At 46.6% G+C, this 26,817-nt stretch overlaps 2 protein-coding genes across 2 annotated transcripts in view; both read right to left on the bottom strand.

The window, feature by feature from the left end:
• Positions 1-26,817, bottom strand: part of LOC137439600 (teneurin-3) — a 449,998-nt gene that overhangs the window by 22,146 nt on the left and 401,035 nt on the right. The window contains exon 24 of the mRNA XM_068135512.2: positions 15,659-15,894. Within this exon, the coding sequence (XP_067991613.2) occupies positions 15,659-15,894 (236 nt within the window). The remainder of the gene's footprint in view (positions 1-15,658; positions 15,895-26,817) is intronic.
• The window catches only part of LOC137439605 (THAP domain-containing protein 1-like), a 270,238-nt gene that overhangs the window by 68,670 nt on the left and 174,751 nt on the right, over positions 1-26,817 (bottom strand). The window lies entirely within an intron of this gene.

Raw genomic sequence — 26,817 nt, 5'->3', positions numbered from 1 at the left:
CATGTCTCGCTCCCATAAATCATAACACTTCTCACACATGCAGCATACACCTTTCCCTTCAGCTTCAACGGCACTCCCCTCCTCATCAGCATGCCACTCAGTTCCCGAAACTTCTTCCATGCACATCTCACTCGAGCAACCGTTGCCGAGTCTGATCCACCTTCTCCATTCAGCATGTCTCCGAGGTAGCAAAATGTTTTCACACCTTCCAGCTTCATGCCGTCTCCAAAATCCAACTCAACATTTCCTCCATCTGCAGCTCCCTCTGTGCACGCCTTACATTTGAATGTAGCTGCCACACTGGTTAATGACACTCTCAGACCACTACATTTTTGAAGAACCCACTCAGCGCACATTGTACATTGAATGGAGTTCACTCCGACACCCTTCCTACACACAGCACAGGGCCACTTCCCAGTTCTTTCCACCTCACCACATGCTTTACCACTTGCCATCACCTTCGTCTTTCCGATATTCACCTTCAGACCTTTTGTCTCCATACATTCCTTCCACTTGTTCATCTTTTCCTTCAGTCCATCCATACTTTCCGCAATCAACACCAGATCATCTGCATACAACAACTCCCATGGTAAACCCTCCTTTACGTTCTGAGCCAGCACCTCCATCACAGCTACAAATAGTCGTGGACTTAGCACCGACCCCTGATGCACTCCCACCTTCATCTCAAACTCACCACTGTTCCCGTCCTTCGTCCTTACAGCTGTGCGCGCTCTTTTGTACATTGCCATCACTACTCTGATCAACCATTCCTCCACTCCTAACTTCCTCAATGCCCATGTCAATACTTTGCGTGGAACCCTATCGAATGCTTTCTCCAGATCAACAAACCCAAGAAACAACTTCTTCCTCTTCTCCATGTACTTCTCCTGCAACTGCCTCACAATGAAAAGCACGTCTGTCATTCCTCTTCCTGGCATAAATCCAAACTGCATTTCGTCGATCTTCACTTTCTTCCTTATCCTTCTCTCCAACACCCTTTCCAATACCTTCATTCCATGCTCCAATAACTTTATCGCTCGGTACGAGCCACACTCCAGAGGGTCACCTTTCCCCTTGTATAGAGGGACGAGGGTACTCAGTTCCCAATCCACTGGAATGCGGCCTTCTTTCACCACGAAATTACAGATCTCTGTTATTCTCTGTTATTCTTCACACCCCAACTTCCTGCTGCCTTCAACATATCTCCCACAACTCCCGTCGGCCCTCCCGTTTTCTACTCTTCATTGCTTTTATCGCTTCCTCAACTTCCTTCTCAGTTATCTTCTCTGCCGGTCCTAAAACTGGGTTACTCTCTATGTTGCCATCCCATTCATTCTCTGTATTCAACAGCATTTCCATATATCTTTTCCATCTTCCTTTAATTCCATCTCGGTCGACAACGATTTGTCCCACTTCATCCTTCAAGCAACTCACCCCCATCACATCACACCTCTCTTTCGCTATCTGCTTTGCAATCCTGAATACTACTCTCTGACCCTCTTCCGAATCCAAGCGTTCTCCGAACATTTTCCTAAATGCCTCCTGCGCCTTTGCCTACCTCTTTCTTTGCAGCCTTCCTGGCTGCCTTATAACTTTCATGCTCTGCTGTTTCTGCTCCCGTACCCTTCGCCTTCTGCCACTCCTTGAACTTCTTCCTCTTCTCGTCAATCCTCTTTCCAACTTCATCATCCCACCACCATGTTTCCGAGTGCCTCGGTGGTCCTTTTGTCCATCCACATACCTCACCAATGGCTCCCAACAGACTAGCTTTCATTGACATCCAACCACTTTCAAGCTCAACCACATCATCCTCTACCCTACTCAGCCTCTCTTTTAATGCCTCCCTTACTGTCACCTCTTTCAACCTCCACACCTTCATTCTCGGTTGGTACTTTACCCGCCGAGCTCTCCTCGCACCTTTCACCCTTATGTTGCAGACAACCAAGTGGTGCTGTGAAACAGCCTCCTCCCCCGGGATCACTTTTGTGTCCCGGAGGTGCCCCCTATCTCGCCTACGCACCATCAGGTAGTCAACGGTTGTCGTCGACCCACCTGACGTGTATGTAACATTGTAACAAGCTTATTATCCTCTTTCTGGAACTGAGTATTACAAATCAACAAATCAGCTCCATCAGCAAACTCCAAAATCCTTTCACCTTCTCCATTTCTCACACCATATCCGTAACCCCCATTAACTCCCTCAAAACCATCCATACTCCTTCCCACATGTCCATTTAGGTCTCCTCCTACCACAACAACGTCCTCATCTTTCACGTTTTCCATCAGCTTCTCTATCGCACACCAGAACTTGTCCTTCTCTTCATCGCTCCGACCAACATGCGGAGCATATCCCGAGATGACGTTCACCAAGAGCTTTCCAATCATCATTTTCACCATCATCAACCTGTCACTCACTCTAGTCACACTCACCACACTGTCTACAAACTCCTCAGAAAACAGGACACCAACACCATTCACGCCCTCCGGGCACCCTTGCCACATAAACTTGTATTTCTGTCCCTGCCTACCCTTCACCATTCTCACACCACTTCCCTTCCATCTCGTCTCTTGCACACAACATATGTCCACTCTTCTTCTGACCAATACTTCCACCACTTGTCCTGATCTCCCTGTCATTGTCCCTACATTCCATGTCCCAAACCTCAGAAACCGATCTCCACTTCGGCCTGTACCCTGCCCATATGTAGTTGTAATTGTCATGGTTCTCTTTTTGAGGCAATGTTTTTATGGCCGGATGCCCTTCCTGACGACAACCCTCTTAGTCGTCTCTTACGACACGCATGCATACGGTGTACCTATTCTAATCCAGGGTACACACTGGGAAACGTTTAAAACATGGAAATTCTGGGGGGGGGGGGGGGGGGGGGGGGGGCGGCGGCGTTAGCATCACGGCTGCGGTATAAACATATTTAAATAATATTTAAACAAAACCATGAAAAATAATCTGGGAAAAGTCTCTAAGTGAGGACGTGGATTTGAGAAAGAAGGAGCAGAGGTGGAAGAAAAACGAGATATAGGGGGCGGGGCACAAGTCGAGACGAGGGGGAGAGCGAACAAGCATGTGTCCGGGAGGAGAGAAAGTATTAATAAATAAATTTTTTTGGTTGTTTATTTGTTTGTTTTGTTTTTAAAACGTTGGGACAAAGGGTAAGATGTTCGTGAGAGGTAGGGGGGGAGAAAAGAAAATCAAAGAAACAAGCAAATACTATGAAGGAAAGAACTTATATTCACAAAATACTGACGGGAGGAGGGAGCCTGGAGAGACCAGGCCGCGCATGAGGTGCGAACAAAAAACGACTAATTACACACAAATTTGCAATAATTGCAAAACCAAAACTAAATAGAAACACACAATAACACATACACAATAAAATAACCAGTGGAAATTTGACAAAGACACGAATGGGAAAATACTCAAACTTTGATGTCGTGGAGAGATCGAAGCAAGCCTCTTCGCTCGAGGGGACCGGAAGCGGAAGCTCCAATCCAAAACTAGATTCCCATTGAACTGAAAAATACTCAACCGCAGCCATGACAACTTTTGGAGATGCCTCTCTGCAACAGTTTGCACCCCGCAACGCAAGTTTGGGTGGCCAAATTTTCCCCATTCTTCCCTGCTGCCCGGATTCGTCAGGGCAGCGCGGTCATGGATCGAGTTCCCCATGGAGCGGCCCTTTTCCTCTTGTCTCTGTGTCTTCTCTCTCTAACTGTTCCTGATTTCGTGAAGGCGGGGGAACATCATCCTGGATGTGGGAGATCTCTGGGTCGCTCCTGGGAGATCGATCAGCCGTCTCAGTGCCGCAGGCTTGTTTGAGAGAACGGTCTGGGGCTATACAACAACTGCAGCCATCAATATGCACAAAATTTCGTCATCATCTCAATGTATCACGATATTTAGCATCAGCATTATTTAAGGAAGTGAATGCGATTGACCGCATATTGTTCCTTTCATGATTCCTCACTCTTGGCATTAATTTGGTTTAATATTTCACAGATAGTGAGAAAACATCATGTGCAATATATGGTTCTCGAATCATGAACAAAATATAAATTTATATAATTAACACTTTATAGCGATATTGAATGACCAGAGTTTATGGGTTCTGGTAATGCAGGAATGATTAGCGATTTCTTAAACTGCTGTACGAGCTGTTTCCCTTTATGTTGAAATTCTAATCAATAATCTCTTCAAAATTTTAAAGCACAAGCACTTAAAAGTGTGAGGAACAATAAATTGACATTTCATTTACCTTTTTCTCCATTCATGAGGAATAATTATATTTTCAATCACAGATGGTATAAGCAAGATAATATGCTGTATTTGATTTGCAGGTTTTGCTTTCAAAATTGATTACCTGAACTCAGAAAAATGCTTTACATTCACACAACACCTTCAATATTGGCCAACTGTCAGCGAAACCATCTGAGATTCAAAGTAATCTTTGCCTTTTATTTATTGAAGTACATTTTCACATTTGCAGGTGGTTCATTTTAGTAATTTCACATTTTGTGATTCTGGCAGTGTAAAAATATGATTAGCCAGAATACAAATCCAGAAAATGAGAATGTCAGTTGCATGAGAATAAGCAGTTAAACCACTTGTGTGTGGAGATAGATAGAGCCCAACATCCCAAATAGCACCTTGCTTGGGTAACAATATATTGTCAAATCCGTGGCCGATGAACACCACCCTGGACGGATAGCCGGAGCGGTCCTTAAATGCCGAGGCGATCAAGCCGAAAATTGGCGGTACTTTTTATGGCGCACGCGGGACTGAAGGGGCGAGGTGCTTACCTGCACGGGAATGATAAAAGAAAATTGTTCAAAGCCGGTCGGCACCCAGCTTTGCTTCAACGAGATCGCCGAATGCAGTCGGCAGCACAAGGCGACCCGAGCCGCTCGCGTGGGAAACTGCGCAAGATGGCTGTGAATTTCCTCTCCACCTCGCCACGAACGTGAGGGGGTTCGTGCGGCCGGTCCTCTTTCGCTCTTGTCTCCCTCCGAAACATGACGCGGTTCCAGCTCCGCTGAAAAACACCACTGAAAAAAAACAATCCTGGTTCCAACGTTGCAACGGTTCTCTGAGCTCCAAACAGTGCTCTGCACTAGCGCACATTAGACAAGCACCAGACCAAGAGAGACACTGGGTGATTCTTCCTCTTCCCCTGCTCCAACCTTCTCGTTCTGACATCACCCCGACCAATCGCCAAGTTCCACTGAATCGACCCATGGTCGGGCTCGACCAATGATGAACTTCGGGGCTTGGCTTTTTTCTTTGTTCAATTGGTGGGCGGGGTTAATTGTCTATCGAGAACGTCCGGCTTCACTCGGGAATGTTCGGGTTTCTTTTGGTAGTTATGGCAGTTGTTGTTGTTGTTGGTTAAAGATGTGGGTTTTCTTTTAATGTCCGGCTTGTCATAATTGTAAAAACAGGGAAAAATCACAGGAGGCACTCACATACTGGGGAAAACTAGCCTTAGACCCTACCTAATTAACATAACACCACCCCCTCCCCTCCCCCCCCCCCCCTGTGTGGTGATAGGTAAATGATCTTAAGCTCACAGTTTTTCGACTTAAATACATCCAAATTGGCTTCCGACTTGCACGCAGTCCATGCTACCCTTCCCAGTTCTATCTCCACTATGGTACCCCCACAGGTTTCATCACCGACCTGTGGGGATAGGTTTCATCACCGACCCCCACAAACGTAACAATATATGTATATACATGTGTGTATATATATATATATATCTATATATATATATATATATATATTGTAACGGTTTTGAGAAGTGTAACGAATTTGAGAAGTGTAACGGTTTTTTTGAGAAGTGTAACAATTTTGGAGGAAGTGTAACGAATGTAAAAAAGTATGGTTTTGTTATGTGTAACACCCTCGTAATGTAAATAATGGTCGCAGCCGTCCTCCTAGTTAATTCCATGAAACTTACACGCAGGCCACGATATATCTTTTTAAATAGTGTATTTCCTTATTCTATGTAGGCTAAATATGTGTTTCCCACTAGATTGACTTTGCATTGTATCAAACAAAATAAGCGTAGGCCCTTTCAATTTCCCCAAACATCTCCGCTCTCCAAAGTTCCTTTCAAAAGGGGTGCGAGTGGTGTTCAATCCCGCAAGCCGCCATTGCCCATGTGCTAATCTCGGAGAAGAAAGGCGTGTCTCCACCTCGTCATAGAGGGGAGGAGTGAGCCAACCCCACTTGGCCAACCAGCACCGCGGTTAGCGACCCGGTAGGTGTGCCCTCGCAGCCGGCGGCTTGATTCCGCTGCGAGTAATAAAAGCGACTGTAAGGGACTGCTTCACCAGATGACCTGGGAGATGAGCGAAGAGGCGACACCAAGAGGAGCGGTGAGATGCGAAACGCTCCAAGCCAAAGAGGAGAGGTACTCGGAAAGGAAACCAGCTTTGGAGAGACGCGCTGAAAGGAGGGAGACGGCTCCACCAGAAGGAGAGGAGCAGGTGTGCCGAGCCAGCGCGTGACGTCTACAGCAGCGGATACGCGACGGAGGGTTTTCCCGCCAAAAGCGCGAGGAATTGAGAGCTGCTGCCTCCGACCCTGCCTCCCCCCTCCAGCAATCCACCTCAAGCCCTACCTGCCTGCAATATCCCCCGTGTAAGTGTGAACGTCGTCTGTCCTACTCGTTGTCTTGGGATTAAGTAAATTGAATAGAATAAGCTAACGATGCACTGTGTGACTGCTTTTTCCATCCATTGCTTGTAAATAATTTTGGTCGCTCTTTCTTTTTGCTTGTGTGTGTATAATAAATCTGTTCTTCCTCCGTACTCTGTCTTCTTCTCTTTTCCTTCTCTTTCGGTCGCTTTAGAGGTTTCCCGATTGAATATCTGCGGTGCGATCTGGTCAACGTCGGGTGGAATCGGGTTCTAATCGGGGAGTAACTGTTCGGACGCGGTAATACCAACCGCTCGGTAAAATAACATCTAAAACCGCGTCTGTAACAATATATATATATATATTGTTACGGATCGCGGATTAGATGTTATTTACCGAGCGGTGGTATTGCCGCGACCTAACAGTTCCCCCCGATTCTTCCCCAACTCACCCGATTCCACCCGAACGTTGGCCAAATCGCGCTACGCTAAATCAATGATTGGAAAGGACACAACGACTGGGATAAATGAAACGACGCAAGGGGTACAGTTCTCAAGACCTCCGGAGGAGGGTATAATTAGTGGTGGAGAAAAGGGGTAGATTACAAGGTAGAGTGAGGTAAAAGACACAGAAGAGATGGGCACTTAAATACAATCTTATCTTATCCCAGACAGACCACAGACAAACGGAACAAGGCTGACTTACACAGGGATTGATGGCAGGAAGGGACAGGCAGTCGATAGCACAAGGTGCACCTTGGCTCAGGGACAGGATAAAGCACGGTCCAGTCCAGAGATGCGGGGAGGTGTCACAGCGCTCGGAAGGGACGTCTCTCTTGCTTCAAGCTCAGCGCGCATCTGACGTCACCTCCCTCTTCCTGCGCATGCTCAACGGGGAGTGACACGCCCTCGGCTGGTTGGCTCCGCCCCAGATGGGACCGGTCCGCCGCTTCCATTGGGTGCGGGGGTTACCGGGCTCCGTCCTTGACGAGGAGCTGACAGGGAGCCCCTATTTGGTAACCCCGTCGAGCACATGTTTGATGGCGGCTCGTGGGGAAGGCCTCGTGCCCTCCCAACACCCCCTACCAACCAAGCCGGAGTGAGGATGCGCACTCCCTGTGCACGCCGCCGCCGTTGCTGTTGTTGTTGTTGTTGTTGTTTCTGAACCGTGAGGAAGAGCTGCGGGGAGGTATTGGGAGGTGCTAAACTTCCTAACGGTGCCATACAATCACATTCTGGTGCAACGAAGGGTCAGAATTAATGGAAACGAATCCTTAACTGACATAGACTAAGAATAACTAGCAAGATGTCCTATAGTTGTCTACGTGAGATGCGGTGGACCTGGATGCGACACTTAATGGGGGGAAATAGGGGGAGGTCGGGTCTACAGAGTGTTGTTTACAGAAAATGGGACTAGGGAATGGGGGATTGGGGATAGTTGGGAAGTATTGAGGAAATAGGGGAATATTTACAAGCGGATATGGATGGATGCAAATCCCATATCCGCAACATTGCACCCGTCTCTACCTCGGGGCGTCCCGACCCGATAAATTTTTACCTACTTTAGTGTGGCACTCAAATGTAGTTCCCTCTACTATTAACTCAACCCTGAGTGCGACAGTTTTACAGATGTTCACAAATGAGTAAATATGTCCCCTGCGACGTTGCACCCTTCTCCTAACAGAAACACACCCACAGGATAACCGAATCGCGGAAAGCATCCTCAAACTAAACATACAGCCGGTAGGGAGCATCATTTATACAAGACTGATATTTACACTACGATCCAGGACCTGTTCTTTGAGGAACACATGCAGATGTTATGCATAGAGAGAGAGCACGCATGCCAGCATCGATACACCAACCCACGAGTGCCCTGTGGCCCTACGGCCTTTAATAATGTGCAGAGCCCCCCGTCCAAGCACCAAAAGCACCACCCCATACGCACAGTCAGCACCATCCGGTGCACCAATAAAGTGTTCATAGTCACCGGTGGTGTCGCAGCCGGCCGATGTTCTGCCGCTGGTCTTGCCTTCATGGAGTGCACTTGGCCTTCTGGCTTCTTTAGAAATAAAGAAAGGCGCCAACCGCGTCCATTTCTCAATTGTGGCCGTCAGGGGGCCAACTAAAAGTGGTTCACCTGTATGGCATAGGTGCCACGTTGACCCAGAGGTCCATCCACGGGTGGTGCTTGACCGCAAAAGAACTGCGGTCCATTGTGGGCGGCCACAAAAATTGCGGTCCATATGGTGTATCGATCCAGGCAGCAAGCAGCGGAAGTACAGGCCCACAACTGCGGAGCCAGCACCTCTCTCTCCTCTCTCTCTGCCCCAAAGCCAGATCCTCGGAGGTGGGAGACAAAAGAAGACAAGTGAGTAAGGTGGTAAGGGCGCAAAAGTGCACGCAATACGAGGTAATGCACACTGGGGGCACATGGGAACCAGGTGAGACAGGTACGTTCCTACCGTACGCCCCCCCCCACCCCACCAGGTAACCTACATTGCCCCTCCCTTACCCCTTACTGTATCCACAAAACACAACACTACCCATAAACATCTACTTTACTCATCAACAAACGTCCCTACTGTCTTCCCCGTTCCTCCCATAAACCAAATTCGTCTTCTCTCCCTCCTAACCAATCAAATTTGCCATTTCCAACTCTCATCAAAATTTGCCATCTCCAACTCAACATCAAAATTTGCCATCACCAATTCATCATCAGTCCCTCCTAAGGAGGGAGAGATGGAATCACCCCCATGTCTCATCCACGTCGTGATGCGTCTCACAAATCCACACAGCAATTCTCCTTTCCTGCAACACAGAACAAAGGAACACAGGTGTGGAGTCATCATCACCTCAGGTAAGTGGCTGCGTATGGTGCGACAGGTTCATCAATCCTAACTATTTCCTAAATGACTTTAACAACTTTACATTACCCGGGGTCTTTCCCTGCCAATCCATTGGCCAACTTTACTCTATGTGGTTCGAAGAACCAAAATCCCATTGACCATCTGTGGTGCACACCATCAATTTGGGTCTCACTCCCCGATTCAACACTCGGTGCCCCCGCACAATTTCGGTGGCTGGGTCGTGTGACGCTCCCAGCTGGTTCGCCCACCTGCACACCTCCACCACTGTTGTTGCCTACCGAGCTCACCTGCTCCTCACCCTAACCTAACTAACTGGGGAAGGCCCTCTCGCACTCTCACCCCCTCAGTGCCCTCTCTGGCACGGGCTGCCCGATCCACACCCGGGATCCTCAGGCACCCACTGACACTAACGGCTCCCAGAGCCCACCTGCGGCCTCACCTGGCCGACATCTAACAGTGGCGGAGTGCCCAACCATTCACACTCATACTAACAGGCCACACGACCAGCCAATTTCACCACACCAATGCACCCATCCACAATACCATTCTGCAACCCCACCACAAATGCCAATATCCAACCACAATTTACCTTTCCCTTCTAACTATTCTTTAAACTACCCTCCCCGGGTACTCGTGAAAAAGGGGTCCACTCTTCCCCCATCCACACCTTCGCACCATGCACACCACTCCGTACCACTTACTCCAACTCTCTCCACACCACTCATTCCAATACTCCATATATTCCACACACCTGTACTTGCACACCTGTGCTCTCATACTTGGTGCCGCCTGCACCCTTCTCTCCCCCAAGCGCATCCGCGCTGATCCACAACACTCACTACTCATACACTGCTCCACACACCTGTCCAGTTCTCACACAGCATCATCTCATCTAACTACTCCCCTCTGAAACTTGCGCTTCCCAGTCGTCCCTTTAAACTATTGCGCTCCCTCGTCATTATCAGCCACTCTAATCTACCTGCGTCCCCTCTACAGGTATCCTTGTCACTAACTAACCTTAACGTTACCTAATGTCATCTTCGCTAGATCCCTACACACAATATCCTAACCCACCCGGGCTAGTTTTCACTGCCATACACCCCCTAATCTATAGCGCATTTGCCCCATTCATGGGAAGGGTGGCAGGGATGCCACCCTTACCCACCGGGCCCATCGCTCATCAATCCCCCAGTCCTCTGGCACTAATAAGCCCCCCTTATTCAGAGGTACTGGGTCCCGCCTCGGCATCTAAAGCCGAGGCAATCCACGGGGGCGCCTGCTCGCCGGTGTAAGGCCTTCTAGTTTCCCAGGGTCTGGCGGGGGGGTGTCTGGGGTCGACTAACCCGCTCCCCCCTGGGCGGAGTTAAGGACCTCAACCGCCGGGGATCATCCCGGCGCGTGGCTCGACAGTGCCGCGCCAGGTGACCCAGACGGTTGCAAGTATAGCACCTCACCTGATAAGGTGCTTGTCTCCGGAATTCCAAATTTCCCCCCCCGAAGGTCCGAATTGGATTACCCGCTCGTGGTCCACCGCGGGCCACCTCCGGGGCCGCCTGCCATGGTCCAGGTCCCGCCAGGCGCTGGTCCACCAGCCTCCGGACCATGCCCGCCAGGTCAGGACTCACGTCGGGGGCGGGCCCCCTAAGGGGTCCGCCCTCCATCGGGGGTCCCACCTGGCGGACCGCCATTGCGTGACGCTCGCTCCCCCGGGCCAGGGGCCTCGCTGCTTCCCAACGGGCTGCAGCGTCAGCCGCCTGGCTCAGAGTCTGCGGGCGCCACATGGCGAGCTGTTGCCGGAGCTCAATATCCGGGAGGGCCTGGATAAAATGGTCCAGCGCCAGGCTTTCCCGGGAATCCGCTGCCATGTTAGCATGTGCGATCCCCACTGCGCGGCGAATGTCGTGGGCAAGTTAACAAGCTCGCTCTGCTGTTCAATGCCGAATCGATTAATTAGGGCGTCGCGGAGGGCTGGCAGGGTGAGAGCACCCGGTGGTAATGCCGTCAGCACCTCCGCCGCCGCGCCGCGCAATGCGGCCACCAGGTGTACTCCACCTTCGTCCTCACCCCAACCGTTGCCCTTACACACACAGTCAAACTGCGCCAGGTATGCGCGTAGATCACTCTTGCCGTCATACGGCGCGAGTGGGACCTTGTGGGACCATCTCGTATGCGAGTCGTTGCCCGCCTGCCGGACCCCGTGCGTCGCCCCTTGCGGGGTCAGCGCGGGGCCGAACCGGCCGGGCCCCCACAGTACATTACCCCCAAGGGGCTCCCGTGCCTCCCCTGTCCCTCTAAAAACTACCCCTGTTGGTGTCGATGCATGGGTCACACTTCCGCAACCCGCTACCCATTCCATACCACCACAACCTTGCTCACTCACACCTCGCACCTCTCCCATCACCGGACCCTCTCGCTCGCACCCTCGTTCCATACCCTCCGGACCAGCCATACACCTCACTCTTGGCCTCTCACGAACATCCGGGTCTATCTCGACCCCCAAGCTTATTAAATCACCTGGCGCATCATACGCACGACCATATTGGTCACCACTTACACCGGGTCCTCTTTCTCTTCGCTTCTCCTCCATCACCTGCGAATCCCTCATCCGGTTAATGAGCACATCATCACGATCCGAACACAGACTTTGGACCAATTCTTTTACTTCCTCCTTTGTGGGAGAAATGGGAGAAACTCCCAGAAGGACAACCATCACTGCAACACTCCACCGATCTGGGCTTTATGGCAGAGTGGCCAGACGGAAGCCAAACAGTTCAATCTTGGTTTCATCAGACCACAGAATCTTGTTTCTCACAGTCTCAGAGTCCTTTCGGTGTTTTTTTGCAAACTCCAAGCGGGCTTTCATGTATCTTTCACTGAGGAGAGGTTTCCGTCTGGCCACTCTGCCCTAAAGCCCAGATCGGTGGAGTGTTGCAGTGGTGGTTGTCCTTCTGGAAGTTTCTCCCATCTCCATGCAGGATCTCTGGAGCTCAGCCAGATTGACCATCGGGTTCTTGGTCACCTCTCTTACCAAAGCCCTTCTCCCCCGATTGCTCAGTTTGGCCGTGCGGCCAGCTCTAGGAAGAGTCCTGGTTGTTCCAAACTTCTTCCATTTAAGAATTATGGAGACCACTGTGCTCTTGGGAACCTTCAATGCAGCAGAAATTTTATTGTAGGATTCCACCGATCTGTGTCTCGACACAATCCTGTCTCTGAGCTCTCCAGGCAGTTCCTTCGACCTCATGGCTTGGATTTTGCTCTGATATGCATTGTCAGCTGTGAGACCTTATATAGACAGGTGTGTGCCTTTCCAAATCATGTCCAATCAATTGAATTTACCACAGGTGGACTCCAATCAAGGTGCAAAAACATCTCAAAGATGATCAAGAGAAATGGGAGGCACCTGAGATAAATTTCAAGTGTCATAGCAAAGGGTCTGAATACTTATGTAAATGTGATATTTCAGTTTTTTCTTTTTAATAAATTTGCAAAACTTTCTAAAATCCTGTTTTCTCTTTGTCATTGTGGGGTATTGAGTGCAGATTGATGTGGGAAAAAATGAATTTAAACGATTTCAGGATAAGGCTGCAACATAACAAAATGTGAAAAAAGTGAAGGGGTCTGAATACTTTCAGAATGCACTGTATATAATTATATATATATATATGTGTGTGTATATATATATATATATATATATATATATATATATATATATATATATATATATATATATATATATATATATATATATATATATGTGTGTATATATATATATATATATATATATATATATATATATATATATATATATATATATATATATACATACATACACACACACACACACACACACACACACACACACACACACACACACACACACACACACACACACACACACAAGGTGTTTCAAAAAAGGAAGTGAACGATTTGAGCAGCCTGATTCTCTCTTGCAGGTTATGGTGGTGGTGGTATTCCGTTTCTAACAAGTAGTCAGTCGGACCCTACGTCAACTATGGTGTTGAAAGTGGAACAAAAAGTGAAAATCGTGACTTTGTGGTTTGAGACAAAATTCGACGTGCAGGTGTGCCAATGATTCTGTCAGTATTACGATGTTCACACCTGCAATGGACCTTCCGATGGGAGCATTCAGCGGTTTGTGGAGCACTTCCAAACACATGGAAGTGTGAAAAATCTAAATGAAGGCAACAATGGCCACCCACCAAGTGTTACCAAGGGAACATTGATCTGGTGAGATTCTGCTCGCGAAATTCCGAAGAAATCCAACCGTCGGTGTTCCCGAAAACTGGCGATCTCAGCCTCATCTGTGTGGAGCATTCTCACTTCTGAACTCAAGCTCTACCTCTACATCTTATCTGTAAGGCATAAACTAACTCTGAATGGCATGGAAAGATGAGTAACAATGTGTGATTGATTCAGTTCAGTGACCGGGAAGTGACCGAAGGGAAAAGTAGCCCCAAATTGGATCAACTGCTTGTGGTTCAGTGATGAAGCTATTCTATTCGAATGGGGCTATCAACAATCACACCAACATATTCTGGGGTAACTGAGTCTCCTGAGGAGGTGCCTGAAATGTCTCTCAAGGGCCTCAAGTCCACTTGCTTCTGTGCATTGAATGCCAGATGGGTATGCTGGGACCATATTGGTTTGAGGATGCCAATAGTAAGACGGTGACGGTGACTCGTCAACGGCGAGTGGTACCGCAAGGTCTTACACCATTTCCATGCTGATCTCGCTCAACTATTGTCTCCAAACCAACTCAGACTTGCATGGTTCATGTAGGACGGTGCCCCACCACACACTGCAGGTGAAACCATAAACCTGCTCCACCAGATGTTTGGAAATCATGTCATCAGCCTGGGCACAGCGCATGCGTGGGCGCCCCACAGCCCGATTGGAAGCCATTGGAGTTTTTATTTTGGGGTGCTGCCAAAGGTGAAGTTTGTGCCAACAAACCTCGAACACTAGCTGTCCAGAGGACTACCATCAGGCTACCACTGCAGACACTTGCAGACAAGTTGTGGAGAATTTTGGAGTCAAGATCACAGCCTGTTTGAACAGAGACGGCACACACATTGAAAATGTCAATTACAAGGAGTATAATGAGTGATTTGAAAATGGCATGGTGGATGCTTTCCATCAATGAATCACCACTGATCCTTTTGTAAGTTTTCTACAGTAAAACGTTCAAATAGTCCACAACAAATAGTCCACACACAAGATCTGCAAGCAACCCTCTTATGGTGAAACTGCCAAAATCAAGACTCTCTGCTCATCTTCACTCTTTCATTCCTGTTTTCTCCCGCCTCTGGAACAAACTCCCTCACTCCCTTCAATCCCACTCCTCCCCCAGGTCTTTAAAACAGCTGTTCACCACCATCTCTTATCTTCCCTCATCCAAAACCTTGATATTTTCTACCCCCGTTAATTCACCCCAAATCCGCCTCTTTCAATCCCCAACTTCTTTCCTGAAATTCCTTGTTGTGAAATTCCTAGTAGTGAAATTCCTAGTAGTGTTCATTTGCTTTATGTACCCAAAGTTTATGTACAATTCCATTTAGTGTACCCCTCCCTTCGCTCCTCTACCCAGCCCCCTCTCTTCCACAGATCTACCGATGTCCCTGTTCTCTACTGTTGTTGTTCTAACTTGCCAAGGCAGCATGGTACAGATTGAATCCAACATGCAGACATACTGTATATAGTAAGGATTTATGATTGGGAGTATGAAAATGCTGTATATGAATGATATGAATGATCGTTTTAAGGCCATTTTTCCCCGCTAGAGCGGGGGTTAACCTTGCGGGCCCCATGACAATCATGGTTCCCTGTTTGAGGCAATGTTTTTTTTATGGTCGGATGCCCTTCCTGACACCAATGTACGCTGTACTGTATAATAAATACATTTAGATAACCCAAGCTGTATAGACAATAAATGGTTATTAGAATAGTATGTTTGAGGTGTCTAAACCAAAGAGGTGGTGACTTTAAGACCTATAAAAGATTACCAATACCAGTATCACAGGATACTGGTATTGGTAATGTCAATACCTGTGTGGCATCACATGTCATTGATGCAATAAAAGACATTTAAAAATTGGATTCACATCTATCCCCACCCTGAGACGTCGACCAAGCAGGACGACTCGTCCCTCTCGCTGTTCTTTGCGCAACCTCCACTCAGCCAGGGATCCCGGTACAGTCCCAGGAAAAGAGAGATTTCGACGAGCAGCTCCAGGTGTCAATGACCCTCCTAGCAGGTGTGGTTCTGTGTACAGTTGTGTTCGCAGGCCGTTGGGGTAGGAAGCGTCCACGCCACCATCCCAACCCAGCTCGTAATGCCAGATTGCCTCACCTACATCGAGGCAGACAGGTATCGGCACGAAGAACCAGATGATTAGCACCCACCAATTACAAATGAGCACGTCATCAATAACAACCTCATTCTCAGAAGAGATACTCGCGAGTCGATAATACACACCATCAGCCAAAATGGTATTGCCCGTTTAGCTCAAAGTTTTATCACCCTTAAGCCATGGACCCATCTCACACATAAATGTTGGAGACCATCGATTCCATTGTATAATGACCATCGAATTCCTAAATTGTTTTCCATCAGTTTTGTTGCATCAATCCAATTGTATGCAATCTCTTTGATGTCTATAATTTGATGTCAGGTTGTTGGCACTTTGTGCAATGAACTTGTGACATAACCGTGTCTGACATGGTAAATAAATCCATCGAAAGCCTCTACTTATCTATCAGATAGTTACAAGCTCTTTGTTCATGGAAATAATTACCAATGCCATTGACGGTGAATATAGGTTATGTTTTCACCCCTGTCTGTTTGTCTGTCTGTGAACAGGATAACTCAAAAAGTTGTGGACGAATTTGGTGGACTCATCGGGTATGTGATATGGACGAAATTATTAGATTTTGGTGAATATCCGGGTCCGGATACTAGAACTTTTAAAATGATTCTCCACCATTAGGAGATAGGGCAAAAACGATATATAGTACGATATCTCAAAAAAAATTGGACGGATTTGGACGAAACTTGGTGACCTCGTTGGGTGTATGGCAAGAAAAAACTGATTCGATTTTGGTGAAAATTCGAATTCGGATCCGGATCAGAGAATTTTTAAAGTGATTCTTCACCATTGAGCGGTATGGATAAAACCGATACATAGCGGGATATCTCAAAAAAAATTGGACGGATTAGGACAAAACTTGGTGGACTCGTTGGGTGCATGGCAAGAAAAAAGGGATTCGATTTTGGTGAAAATTCGAATTCGGATCCGGATCAGAGAATTTTTAAAGTGATTCTTCACCATTGAGCGGTATGGATAAAACCGATACATAGTGGGATATCTCAAAAAGTTATGGACGGATAAGGACAAAACTTGGTGGACTCGTTGGGTGCATGGCAAGAAAAAAGGGATTCGATTTTGGTGAAAATTCGAATTCGGATCCGGATCAGAGAATTTTTAAAGTGATTCTTCACCATTGAGCGGTATGGATAAAACCGATACATAGTGGGATATCTCAAAAAGTTATGGACGGATTAGGACAAAACTTGGTGGACTCGTTGGGTGCATGGCAAGAAAAAAGGGATTCGATTTTGGTGAAAATTCGAATTCGGATCCGGATCAGAGAATTTTTAAAGTGATTCTTCACCATTGAGCGGTATGGATAAAACCGATACATAGCGGGATATCTCAAAAAAAATTGGACGGATTAGGACAAAACTTGGTGGACTCGTTGGGTGCATGGCAAGAAAAAAGGGATTCGATTTTGGTGAAAATTCGAATTCGGATCCGGATCAGAGAATTTTTAAAGTGATTCTTCACCATTGAGCGGTATGGATAAAACCGATACATAGCGGGATATCTCAAAACGTTATGGACGGATTAGGACAAAACTTGGTGGACTCGTTGGATGCATGGCAAGAAAAAAGGGATTCGATTTTGGTGAAAATTCGAATTCGGATCCGGATCAGAGAATTTTTAAAGTGATTCTTCACCATTGAGCGATATGGATAAAACTGATACATAGCGGGATGGACGGATTAGGCCAAAACTTGGTGGTCATGTTGCGTGTGTGACATGGACAAACAGATTCGATTTTGGTGAAGATCTGAATATGCATTCGGATACGAAAATTATTTAATTTACAAGTGATTCTTCACCATTGAGTGATGGGGATAAAACCGTTACATAGCAGGATATCTCAAATGGTTATGGACGGATTTGGATGAAACTTGGTGGACAGGTTGTGTGTGTGACAAGGACGAATCGATTTGGTTTTGGTGAAGATTGGAATATGGATTCGGATACGAGAATTTTGTATTTTTAAAAGTGATTCTTCACCATTGAGTGATAGGGCCAAAACTGATATATAGCCTGATATCTCAAAAAGTTGTAGAGGAGTTTTAACAGAACTAGGTGGATGAGTTGGTGAGGTGACAAGAACAAGCCGTTCAGGATTTTGGTTCAGGTCCGAATCCAGCTCCGGCCTATCAGTGAGATACAAAACGTAAACTGTTCAGCCCGGTGGGGAGGTATGCGCTCTACTGATTGCCGTTCTAGTTGTTCATTTGTTTTATGAAAACTTTATTTTTGGAATAAAAAGAATAGAATTACTAAAATTTTAACAAAGTTATTTGTATTTTCAAATTTGAGGATTTCAATGCTGAGAGCGGAGTAGTATTAATCAAGAAAATAAAAATAAAAAATCAAGAAAAGTAGTATTAATCAATAAAGCACAAGATCTGTTTAGAATTTGTTTTGATGAAACCTTAAATCTGGGTTGGAATGTCAGAGTTCTTGTCTGATCTCCAAGCTCATGACATAGAGAATCCAAGTTCACATGATTGCCCATTGTCCACACGAATGTCCTTGTAATTCATGTTCAAGTACATGTACACTGACGTACATTCGTGTACACTGATGTATCTGCATTCATGTGCAGCTTTGCCTTTCCTTCTCAGTGCTCTACCCGTCTGGTTGTTTCAGCAGAGGGATTGTAATTGCCTCCATTATTATACACACTTCGCTAAATTTCCAACACATATGTCCTTAACAGCTTACCATTGGGGAATGTGCATATAATGAATTAGCCACCACCCATCCATCCCATAATAATTACATTTTGATGAACATGGTTGGAAAGGGAGAAGGAAGCTAATTTTTATTTATTTATAAATTATCTATTTTCTGGAGGTGTCTTTATTTTTATTTATTTATTTTTCGAGATCAGTCTGCCAGACCTCGAGAGGTGTATTTAGGGTATTTTCTTTACCCACTGGAAAGCATTGGCTCATACATTTGTCAAAGGCCACAGGGTAGATCAGCATCACACAATGTTTTTCACACAATGACATTGTTAGTGTAGCTGAATCGTGTGATGCAATCATGATTACTCATTGTGAGTTCAGGAAATTTGTGAAAAATGTGCCAAATATTGAGTTGCACCACAAAAACAGGAAAGTGAGGAAGGAGTTGGGAGAAGTAAACATTCATTATCATGAGGAGGACAAGGAGAGCAGGAGAATGACCTGCACTCTTAAATAACTGGAGAGAAGAGTCCACGAATACATTCCAAGAATACAATACAATACAAATCACTCATGGAAGTGATTTGACAAGTATGAAAACAAGACTTCCGCTTCCGGTCTTGCTGGCGAGGTTTCGTTTATTCACAGTTGTCCACGCTCTCCATCGAAATCGAAGTTAAGTAATTGTTCCCATTTGTATTTTCGTTATAACTGTATTTATTTTATGGTGTGTGTACGTATAGTGTGTCCCGAGGAAGATTTTCGGTGCAAATCTTTCATACCTGTATAGAAAATCGTGTTAATTTGTGTCGTGTCTTTTGAGGCCTTGTACAGTGTCCAACCTTGAGGCTTTGTTTTTCTCTCAGTGGTCTGTCGTTTGTGCTCCAATAACTTTTGTTCTCTTTTTTTCCCAGTCTTTTCACCCCATAGCCTACTTCCTTGTTTAAAATCTCAACTCAAAAAAAACAAAAAAACAAAAACAACTTTTCCTTCTCTGTTCTTATTCGTTGTTCTCATTCGTTTATTCGTCCTTTCATTCTTCGACCACGTGTTTCTCCCCCATTTCCCCAGATAGTTTTTACTGTTAAACTTTAAAATGTTTACACTTTCCCCTCAAGTTCTGTATTCCGTCGTATATTATAACAACTTTTTCTTCTTCTTCTTCAAAAGGTTGCTTTCGACTTGCTCACCAAATCTATTCATCCCCCCAAAAAATTCAATCTCTTACAGTGCCTCTTTTCTACATTCCCTAAACTCTCCTGCACTCCATCCTCCCTCCAGCGTACTGAAACGTATTTTTGACTCGAAGGTCACAAGAAACTCATTTTGCAATAAATGTTCGTTTCCCATTAATCGTACACTTTCTAGAATCCAATCTCACCCCTCCCCCCCAAATCTTCCCCATCAACCCTCCCCTCCAAATCTTCCCTATCACCCATCCCTTTCAAATCTTCCCCCTTGCCCCTCCCCTCCAAATCCTCCCCATCACCCATCCCTTTCAAATCTCACCCCTTGCCCCTTCCCTTCTAAACTCCCCCCACACCCCTCCCCTCCAAGACTCCCCCTCGCCCCTCCCCTCCTAGACTCCCCCCTCTCCTCCAAATCTCCCCCATATCCCATCCTTTTCAAATCCCCCCCCTTGTCCCTTCCCTCCTAAACTCCCCACTCACCCCTCCCCTTCAAATCTCCCCACCCTCATTTCTTCTCAATTTCCCCCCTCTCACTCCCCCTCCTCAAAGCGTCCTCCCCGCTTCTTCCCCCTTCCAACTCTCACCTCCATCTCCCCCAACCTTCTGCCTCTCTCTTCCCCCTCCTCAAATAACACCTCATTGTGCCTCACCCAATCACCATCAAACCTTTTGTCCGCCCCATCCTTCCCTTTCTCCGAGCTATTCTGAAATCTCTGACACACCTTCAACAGCTCTCCCTGCCTCTTCCACCTCTTCCACATCTGACCCCACCCCTCCTCACCCCTATTCTGTATCCGATTGTCCCCCTTGCTCTTCATTAACGGTATGGACCTCAAACATCCGGGGCCTTCGTTCAAACTTAACTGATCTCTCCATACAGGTTGCTTCTGACAAACCAGACGTGATCTGCTTAACAGAAACTTTCCTCCTTCATGATGTCTCTGATTCCTTAGTATCTCTCCTGGGTTACTCCCTCCTCCGGTGTGATAGACCTGAGCCTCGTCCTGGAGGTGGGGTTGCTATCTTTATCAAAAACTCTCTTCCTCACTCGCCCTGCACTGCACTCTCTCCACCTCACCCCCAGGAATACCTCTGGCTACGGCTTCCCCTTCACTCCCACCTCTTGTTCATATGTGTGTTGTACCGTCCACCAAACAGTGATGACTCCATCTACATCTCGCTGTCTGATAATATGGACCAACTTCTATCTACTCATCCCAACTCTCTCTTCCTCATATGTGGTGATTGCAATTGTCACCTTGCCAGTTGGCTGGGTGTGGGTACCTCTCTCACCAGCCATGGCTCCTCAGCAAAGGACTTCTGCGACTCACTGGGACTGACACAATCTGTCAATTTCCCGACCCGGATCTCAGTCAACGGAGCATCTTCTCTTCTGGACTTGGTTATGACTGACTTCCCTGCAAATGTCTGCTGCTCTTCTTCTGCTCCAATCGGCTCATCTGATCATGTGCTTGTTAAAGTGGACATCTCTCTGACCATTCTCAGAGAGCCTCTTCATCGTCGACGAGTCTGGCATTTCACTCAGGCCAACTGGCATGGTCTTCAAGCAGCCATCAATCATCTGGACTGGTCTCCCATCTCTACCACCTCTGACATCAACTCATTCTGGGAATTCTTCCAAAGTAAATTGCTCTCTCTCATGCACAGATTTATCCGATCTCGTCTTCAGTTGTCATACCCTTCCTCCCGTCCATGGTACACGGAATCTTGTGGTGAGGCTGTTGCCCAGAAACAACTTGCCTTCGTCTCCTGGAAAGCAAATGCAATGGAAGGAAATCTCATTTCCTTTCACAAAGCCCGAAACAAGTGTGTGTCCACCCTCAGGAGAGCCAGGAAACAATATCTCTCCGTTCTCAAGACCGAACTCTCTTATCTGTCTCCCTCTTCCAAATCATGGTGGCGTCTGGGTCAAATCTGTTTCTGGTGTTTGTTCCCCCTCCATGCCCTCCCTTACCTCAAACGGCTACACAGCTGACTCCGCACGTGAAAAAGCTGAATGCCTCAACTCTGTGTTTGCCTCTAGATCTTGTGTCCCAAACCCATCCCTCTCTGTACCCACCGTACCCAGTCGTACCCAGCTGCTCCTGGACTCCGTGTCCTTTCCTCCTGACAAGGTGGAAAAGTTTCTGTCAACCCTCGACTCTGATTCTGCAACTGGACCTGATGGCATCAGCCCACGGGTCTTAAAATCCTGTTCTTCCGCTCTTTCACTCCCTCTCTCTGTTCTCTTCACCCTCTCTTTTGCTCAAGGTCAACTGCCATCTGCTTGGAAATCAGCCAACATCACCGCTTTGCACAAAAAAGGTGCAAAAACAGATCCTAGCAACTACAGACCAATCAGCCTTCTCCCAATTATCAGCAAAGTCATGGAATCCATCATTGCTTCAGATATGAAATCTTTCCTCTTCTCCAATGGCTTGATCTCTGATCATGAATTTGGTTTCAGACCAGGTCACTCTACTCTGGACATGCTGCTTCTGCTGTCTCAACAATGGATGGAGGTCCTCAATGCCAAACAGGAAATTAGAGCTGTCTCCCTCGACATATCACGTGCCTTCGATACGGTCTGGCACCCCGCTCTGCTCACCAAACTCTCCTCCTTTGGTATCCATGGAAATCTCCACGCATGGCTGGCGGACTTCCTCTCTAGTCGTAGTCAACGTGTGGCCCTGAATGGGTTTCTCTCATCTCCTCTTCCTGTTCAGGCTGGAGTTCCCCAAGGCCGTGTTCTGGGCCCTGTGCTTTTTCTGATCTTCATCAATGATCTCTCTGACTCTCTTGAAAATCCTCTCTATCTCTTTGCTGATGACTCCACTCTCTGCCGCTCCATTCCTCATCCCTCATATCGGCAGTCTGCAGCCTCCTCACTCTCTGCAGACCTGGACAAAATCACAGACTGGGCAAACAAGTGGAACATGTCCTTTCAATCCTGACAAATCTCACACTCTTACGATGTCTCTCCGAAAAGACCGACTGGACAACCCTCCCATCTACTTTCTGAATAATCCTCGTCAAGAAGTTCTGTCACTCAAGATTTTGGGTCTCACTATCTGCCATGGTCTTTCCTGGGAAAACCACATTTCCAAGCTGGCCTCCAAAGTCAGTCGCCGACTGGGCATCCTCCGTCATGCGAAGTCCTTCCTTGGCACAACTGAGCTCCTCACCACATACAAGGCTTTCATCCGCAGCTCAATGGAGTACTGCTCTTCCCTCTGGGCTGGTGCTCCTGCCTCACACCTAGCTCGTCTTCACGCTGTTGAAACCAAAGCGTTCAGAATCATTGGAATCTCCCGCGATGACGCTATCTCCGAGGGCCTTTCACTTACTCACCGCAGGCAGGTTGGTGGTCTTTCCGTCTTTTACCGACTCCTCTCCGGCCTTGCTCCCCCAGCTCTCTCTGGGCTCTGTCCCCCAAATATTCCTACAGGCCGCACAAGATCTGCCTGCAACCCTCTTGTGGTTAAACTGCCAAAATCAAGACTCTCTGCTCACCTTCACTCCTTCATTCCTCTTTTCTCCCACCTCTGGAACAAACTCCCTCACTCTCTTCAATCCCACTCCTCCCTCCAGGTCTTTAAAACGGCTGTTCACCACCATCTCTTATCTTCCCCAATCCAAAACCTTGATCTTTTCTACCCCCGCTAATTTCACCCCAAATCCACTTTTTTGAGGTGCCGACTTCTTTCCTGGAAGTCCTTGGTGTCCTTGCGTTTTATACCTCTCCTGCCTCCCGCCAGGTCCTTTCCCTCCCACACATCTCCCGATGTCCCTGCTCTCAAATGTTGTGTTTGTGTGCTTCCTCCCCTTCTCTCCCCATCTTGTCAACCGCTCCCCTTTTTATATACTTTGTTTGCTTGTTTGTTTGATTTGTTTGTTTGATAAATGTTCGCTCTTTCACGAGCCTCGACTCTGTATACAAAAAAAAAAAAAAAGACAAAGGAGTGGAGGGAAGATAGCTTATACTTGGGGTGGGAAACAAGGATCTCGTTTGTGGATGTGTTTGTGACCTAGGGGAGCTTGGTGGGGATGGGCAATAGAAAGCATATGATGTAGGGAGACCAGAAAAGTGATGGTTCCTGTCTGTAATTATCAAAGAGCAGCCCATGTAATGGGATCATCAACAACGACACCATAAGGCACATTTACACCGCTTCTTGAGGGCAGGGATTATGGGGGCTGAGAGGGTGACCATAAGGGTGTATCGGCATTCACACTGTAGATAAACATTATTTTTACATGTGATGTCACATCTGATGTCACGTATTTCCATGTTCTCTGAAAATCGAAATGGCGGAACAGTCTGATTTCAAACATGGGCTTAAACTCTAACTTCTAGCACTAACACTCATCACATATTTACTCTGCATTTACAGAGTTTATCCCCTAAAAACGTTAGTCTTATATAAAAAGCTACTAGTACCCGACTGCAAAGCCGCAATGAGCCGGCGAAGCCAAAGCCTCTTGCCACTATTTTACCCATCACTGTGGCATCAGTAGGTTAGGTAGTTGGTAGTAGGTAGGTGTCGTAGGTACCGTCGGTGCAGTCGGTGTAGGTACCATTTGCATTCTGGATGAGATTAAAATTGATAAAAATTACTTCTTGATTAATTCGGTGAATTCCGTCTCAACTTCGGATATTTCCGGGCGTGAAAAACTATCCCCGACGGCCGCGAGATTTCTAGAAAATAATTCTTCGTCAATTTTAGAATATTTGACGCCGTTTTCACCCTCCGAAACGCGTAATAAGCTTAAAAAATATATTTTTCAAATGCTCGAATCTCATTGGTTCCGGTGTTTGGTGACGATTTTCGTTGAAGATAACGAGGTTGGTCTTAACATATTTTAATTACAAATTAGAGGTGCATTAGATTGTGAATCAAACAAAGATGGGTGTAACAAACTCCTATTGAACTTTTTCGCAATTGTTTTATGCATTCAAATGCTCGAATCTCATTGGTTCCGGTGTTTGGTGACGATTTTCGTTGAAGATAACGAGGTTGGTCTTAACATATTTTAATTACAAATTAGAGGTGCATTAGATTGTGAATCAAACAAAGATGGGTGAAACAAACTCCTATTGAACTTTTTCGCAATTGTTTTATGCATTCAAATGCTCGAATCTCATTGGTTCCGGTGTTTGGTGACGATTTTCGTTGAAGATAACGAGGTTGGTCTTAACGTATTTTAATTACAAATTAGAGGTGCATTAGATTGTGAATCAAACAAAGAAGGGTGAAACAAACTCCTATTGAACTTTTTCGCAATTGTTTTATGCAAACTTCCGCATCCGGTCGATGGCGGCCTCCATTGCGTGATTTGGTTTTAGAAATATTTTTTCAAATGCTCGAATCTCATTGGTTCCGGTGTTTGGTGACGCTTTTCGTTGAAGATAACCAGGCCCGTGCGGGCCGAGGTTGGTCTTAAAGTATTTTAATTATAAATTAGAGGTGCATAACATTGTGAATCAAACAAAGACGAGTGAAAGAAACTCCAATTGAACGTTTTTCAATTTGTTATACATACTTCCGCATCCGCAAGATGGTGGCCTCCATTGCGCTTCGGAATTCTCAAGCCAAGGGATACAGCATAATCTGGTTTTCGACATAATACCTACGCGTTTATTGACAACATCAGCTTCGCCGGCTATTAGTCCCAAAGCAAATTGTAGGTATAGAACGTTGATACACCACTTAAGAAAAACTGTTAATAAATAATTTAGGACAGACCCATTCCATGGTACATTCTTCCAATTCCATAAAATCCCGCTTACACTCTTTGAGCGTCTCATGGCAATGAGCGAGTTATTCATTCCTTTTGACTTCAATTTTCATGACAAATTTTCAAAACAACATCATGACGTGTCCTCACTGCAACTGTCACTGTCACTGCACAGATTCATCAGACCAGAGCGCACCAAGTGCATGTCCCAAATTGTCCCATGCTCTATGGTCTCAGCCCAGGTGGTCTCGTAACCCGCTGGGCCCTGGTCATTGGGGAGGTGTATCATAGCTCCCCCTTTCAGCCTGATCGTTACAGCGTTAGAGATTATGTAAATGTGGCAACTAGGCCTGCCTGCCCGGAAAGGTGGTGTAACGAGCCTATAGGGTCTGAGGGTGTTGATCTCTACCGCCAGCACTTCCAAGAGAGCATAAGGAGAGGCTGGCCATTAGCCGCAATTCGGGAGTGATACTGCTTCAGATAATTCAGCTTTAGATAATTGTTTTATCTTAAGGTCAGTTGGCTTAGCCTGGTGTTGGCTTAGCGGTTAGGGTGCCGGCTTGGGATCCGAGGATCCTGGGTTCGAATCCCGGTCGATCGCTGAATTAATGCCAGGGCGGTTGACTCAGCCTGTCATCCTTCCGAGGTCGGCAAATTGAGTACCAGCTTGCTGGGATGAATGATCACGGTGTGTACCCCGATTTAAAATAGGTACACCATATCCCTGCGCATCGTAAGAGCGTGACCAAGGGTTGGCGTCAGGAAGGGCATCCAGCCATAAAAACATTGCCTCAAACAGGGAACCATGATTGTCATGGGGCCCGCAAGGCTAACCCCCACTCTAGTGGGGGAAAATGGCCTTAAAACGATCATTCATTCATTCATTCTTAAGGTCAGTTGGATTTTCAGGTGGAGAAGGAAAGATGCTCTCTATCAATTTTCTCAAAACTTGATGGGCCTAATGGCCCCTCATCCTCCATTGAAGTTCCTTGCAAGGGAACTTGTAAGATAAGTGAAGGGTAGGGGTGGAGAGAGGGGGGGGGGGGGGGGGTTGGGAATTGATAAACTACACACAGACACAACAGTGTTACAGAGAGAGAGTTGGGAAGAAAGCTAACCATCCACCTGATGGACAGTGAGGTCTATCAAAGCAGAGAGAAATTTAACCAGGTAGGGAATCAATTATTTATTTATTCATATTCAGCCCGCAGCTGCTTGGCAGCATAATTTTCTGGGGGCGCAGTTGTTCCGCTGATGCAATACTCCCTTACTAGCCATCTGATCCTCATTTTGC

Source organism: Myxine glutinosa, chromosome 14 (assembly GCF_964187855.1).
Source record: "Myxine glutinosa chromosome 14, kmMyxGlut1.1, whole genome shotgun sequence".
Classification (NCBI taxonomy): Eukaryota; Metazoa; Chordata; class Myxini; order Myxiniformes; family Myxinidae; genus Myxine; species Myxine glutinosa.
This window is presented reverse-complemented; position numbering and strand designations above follow the sequence as displayed.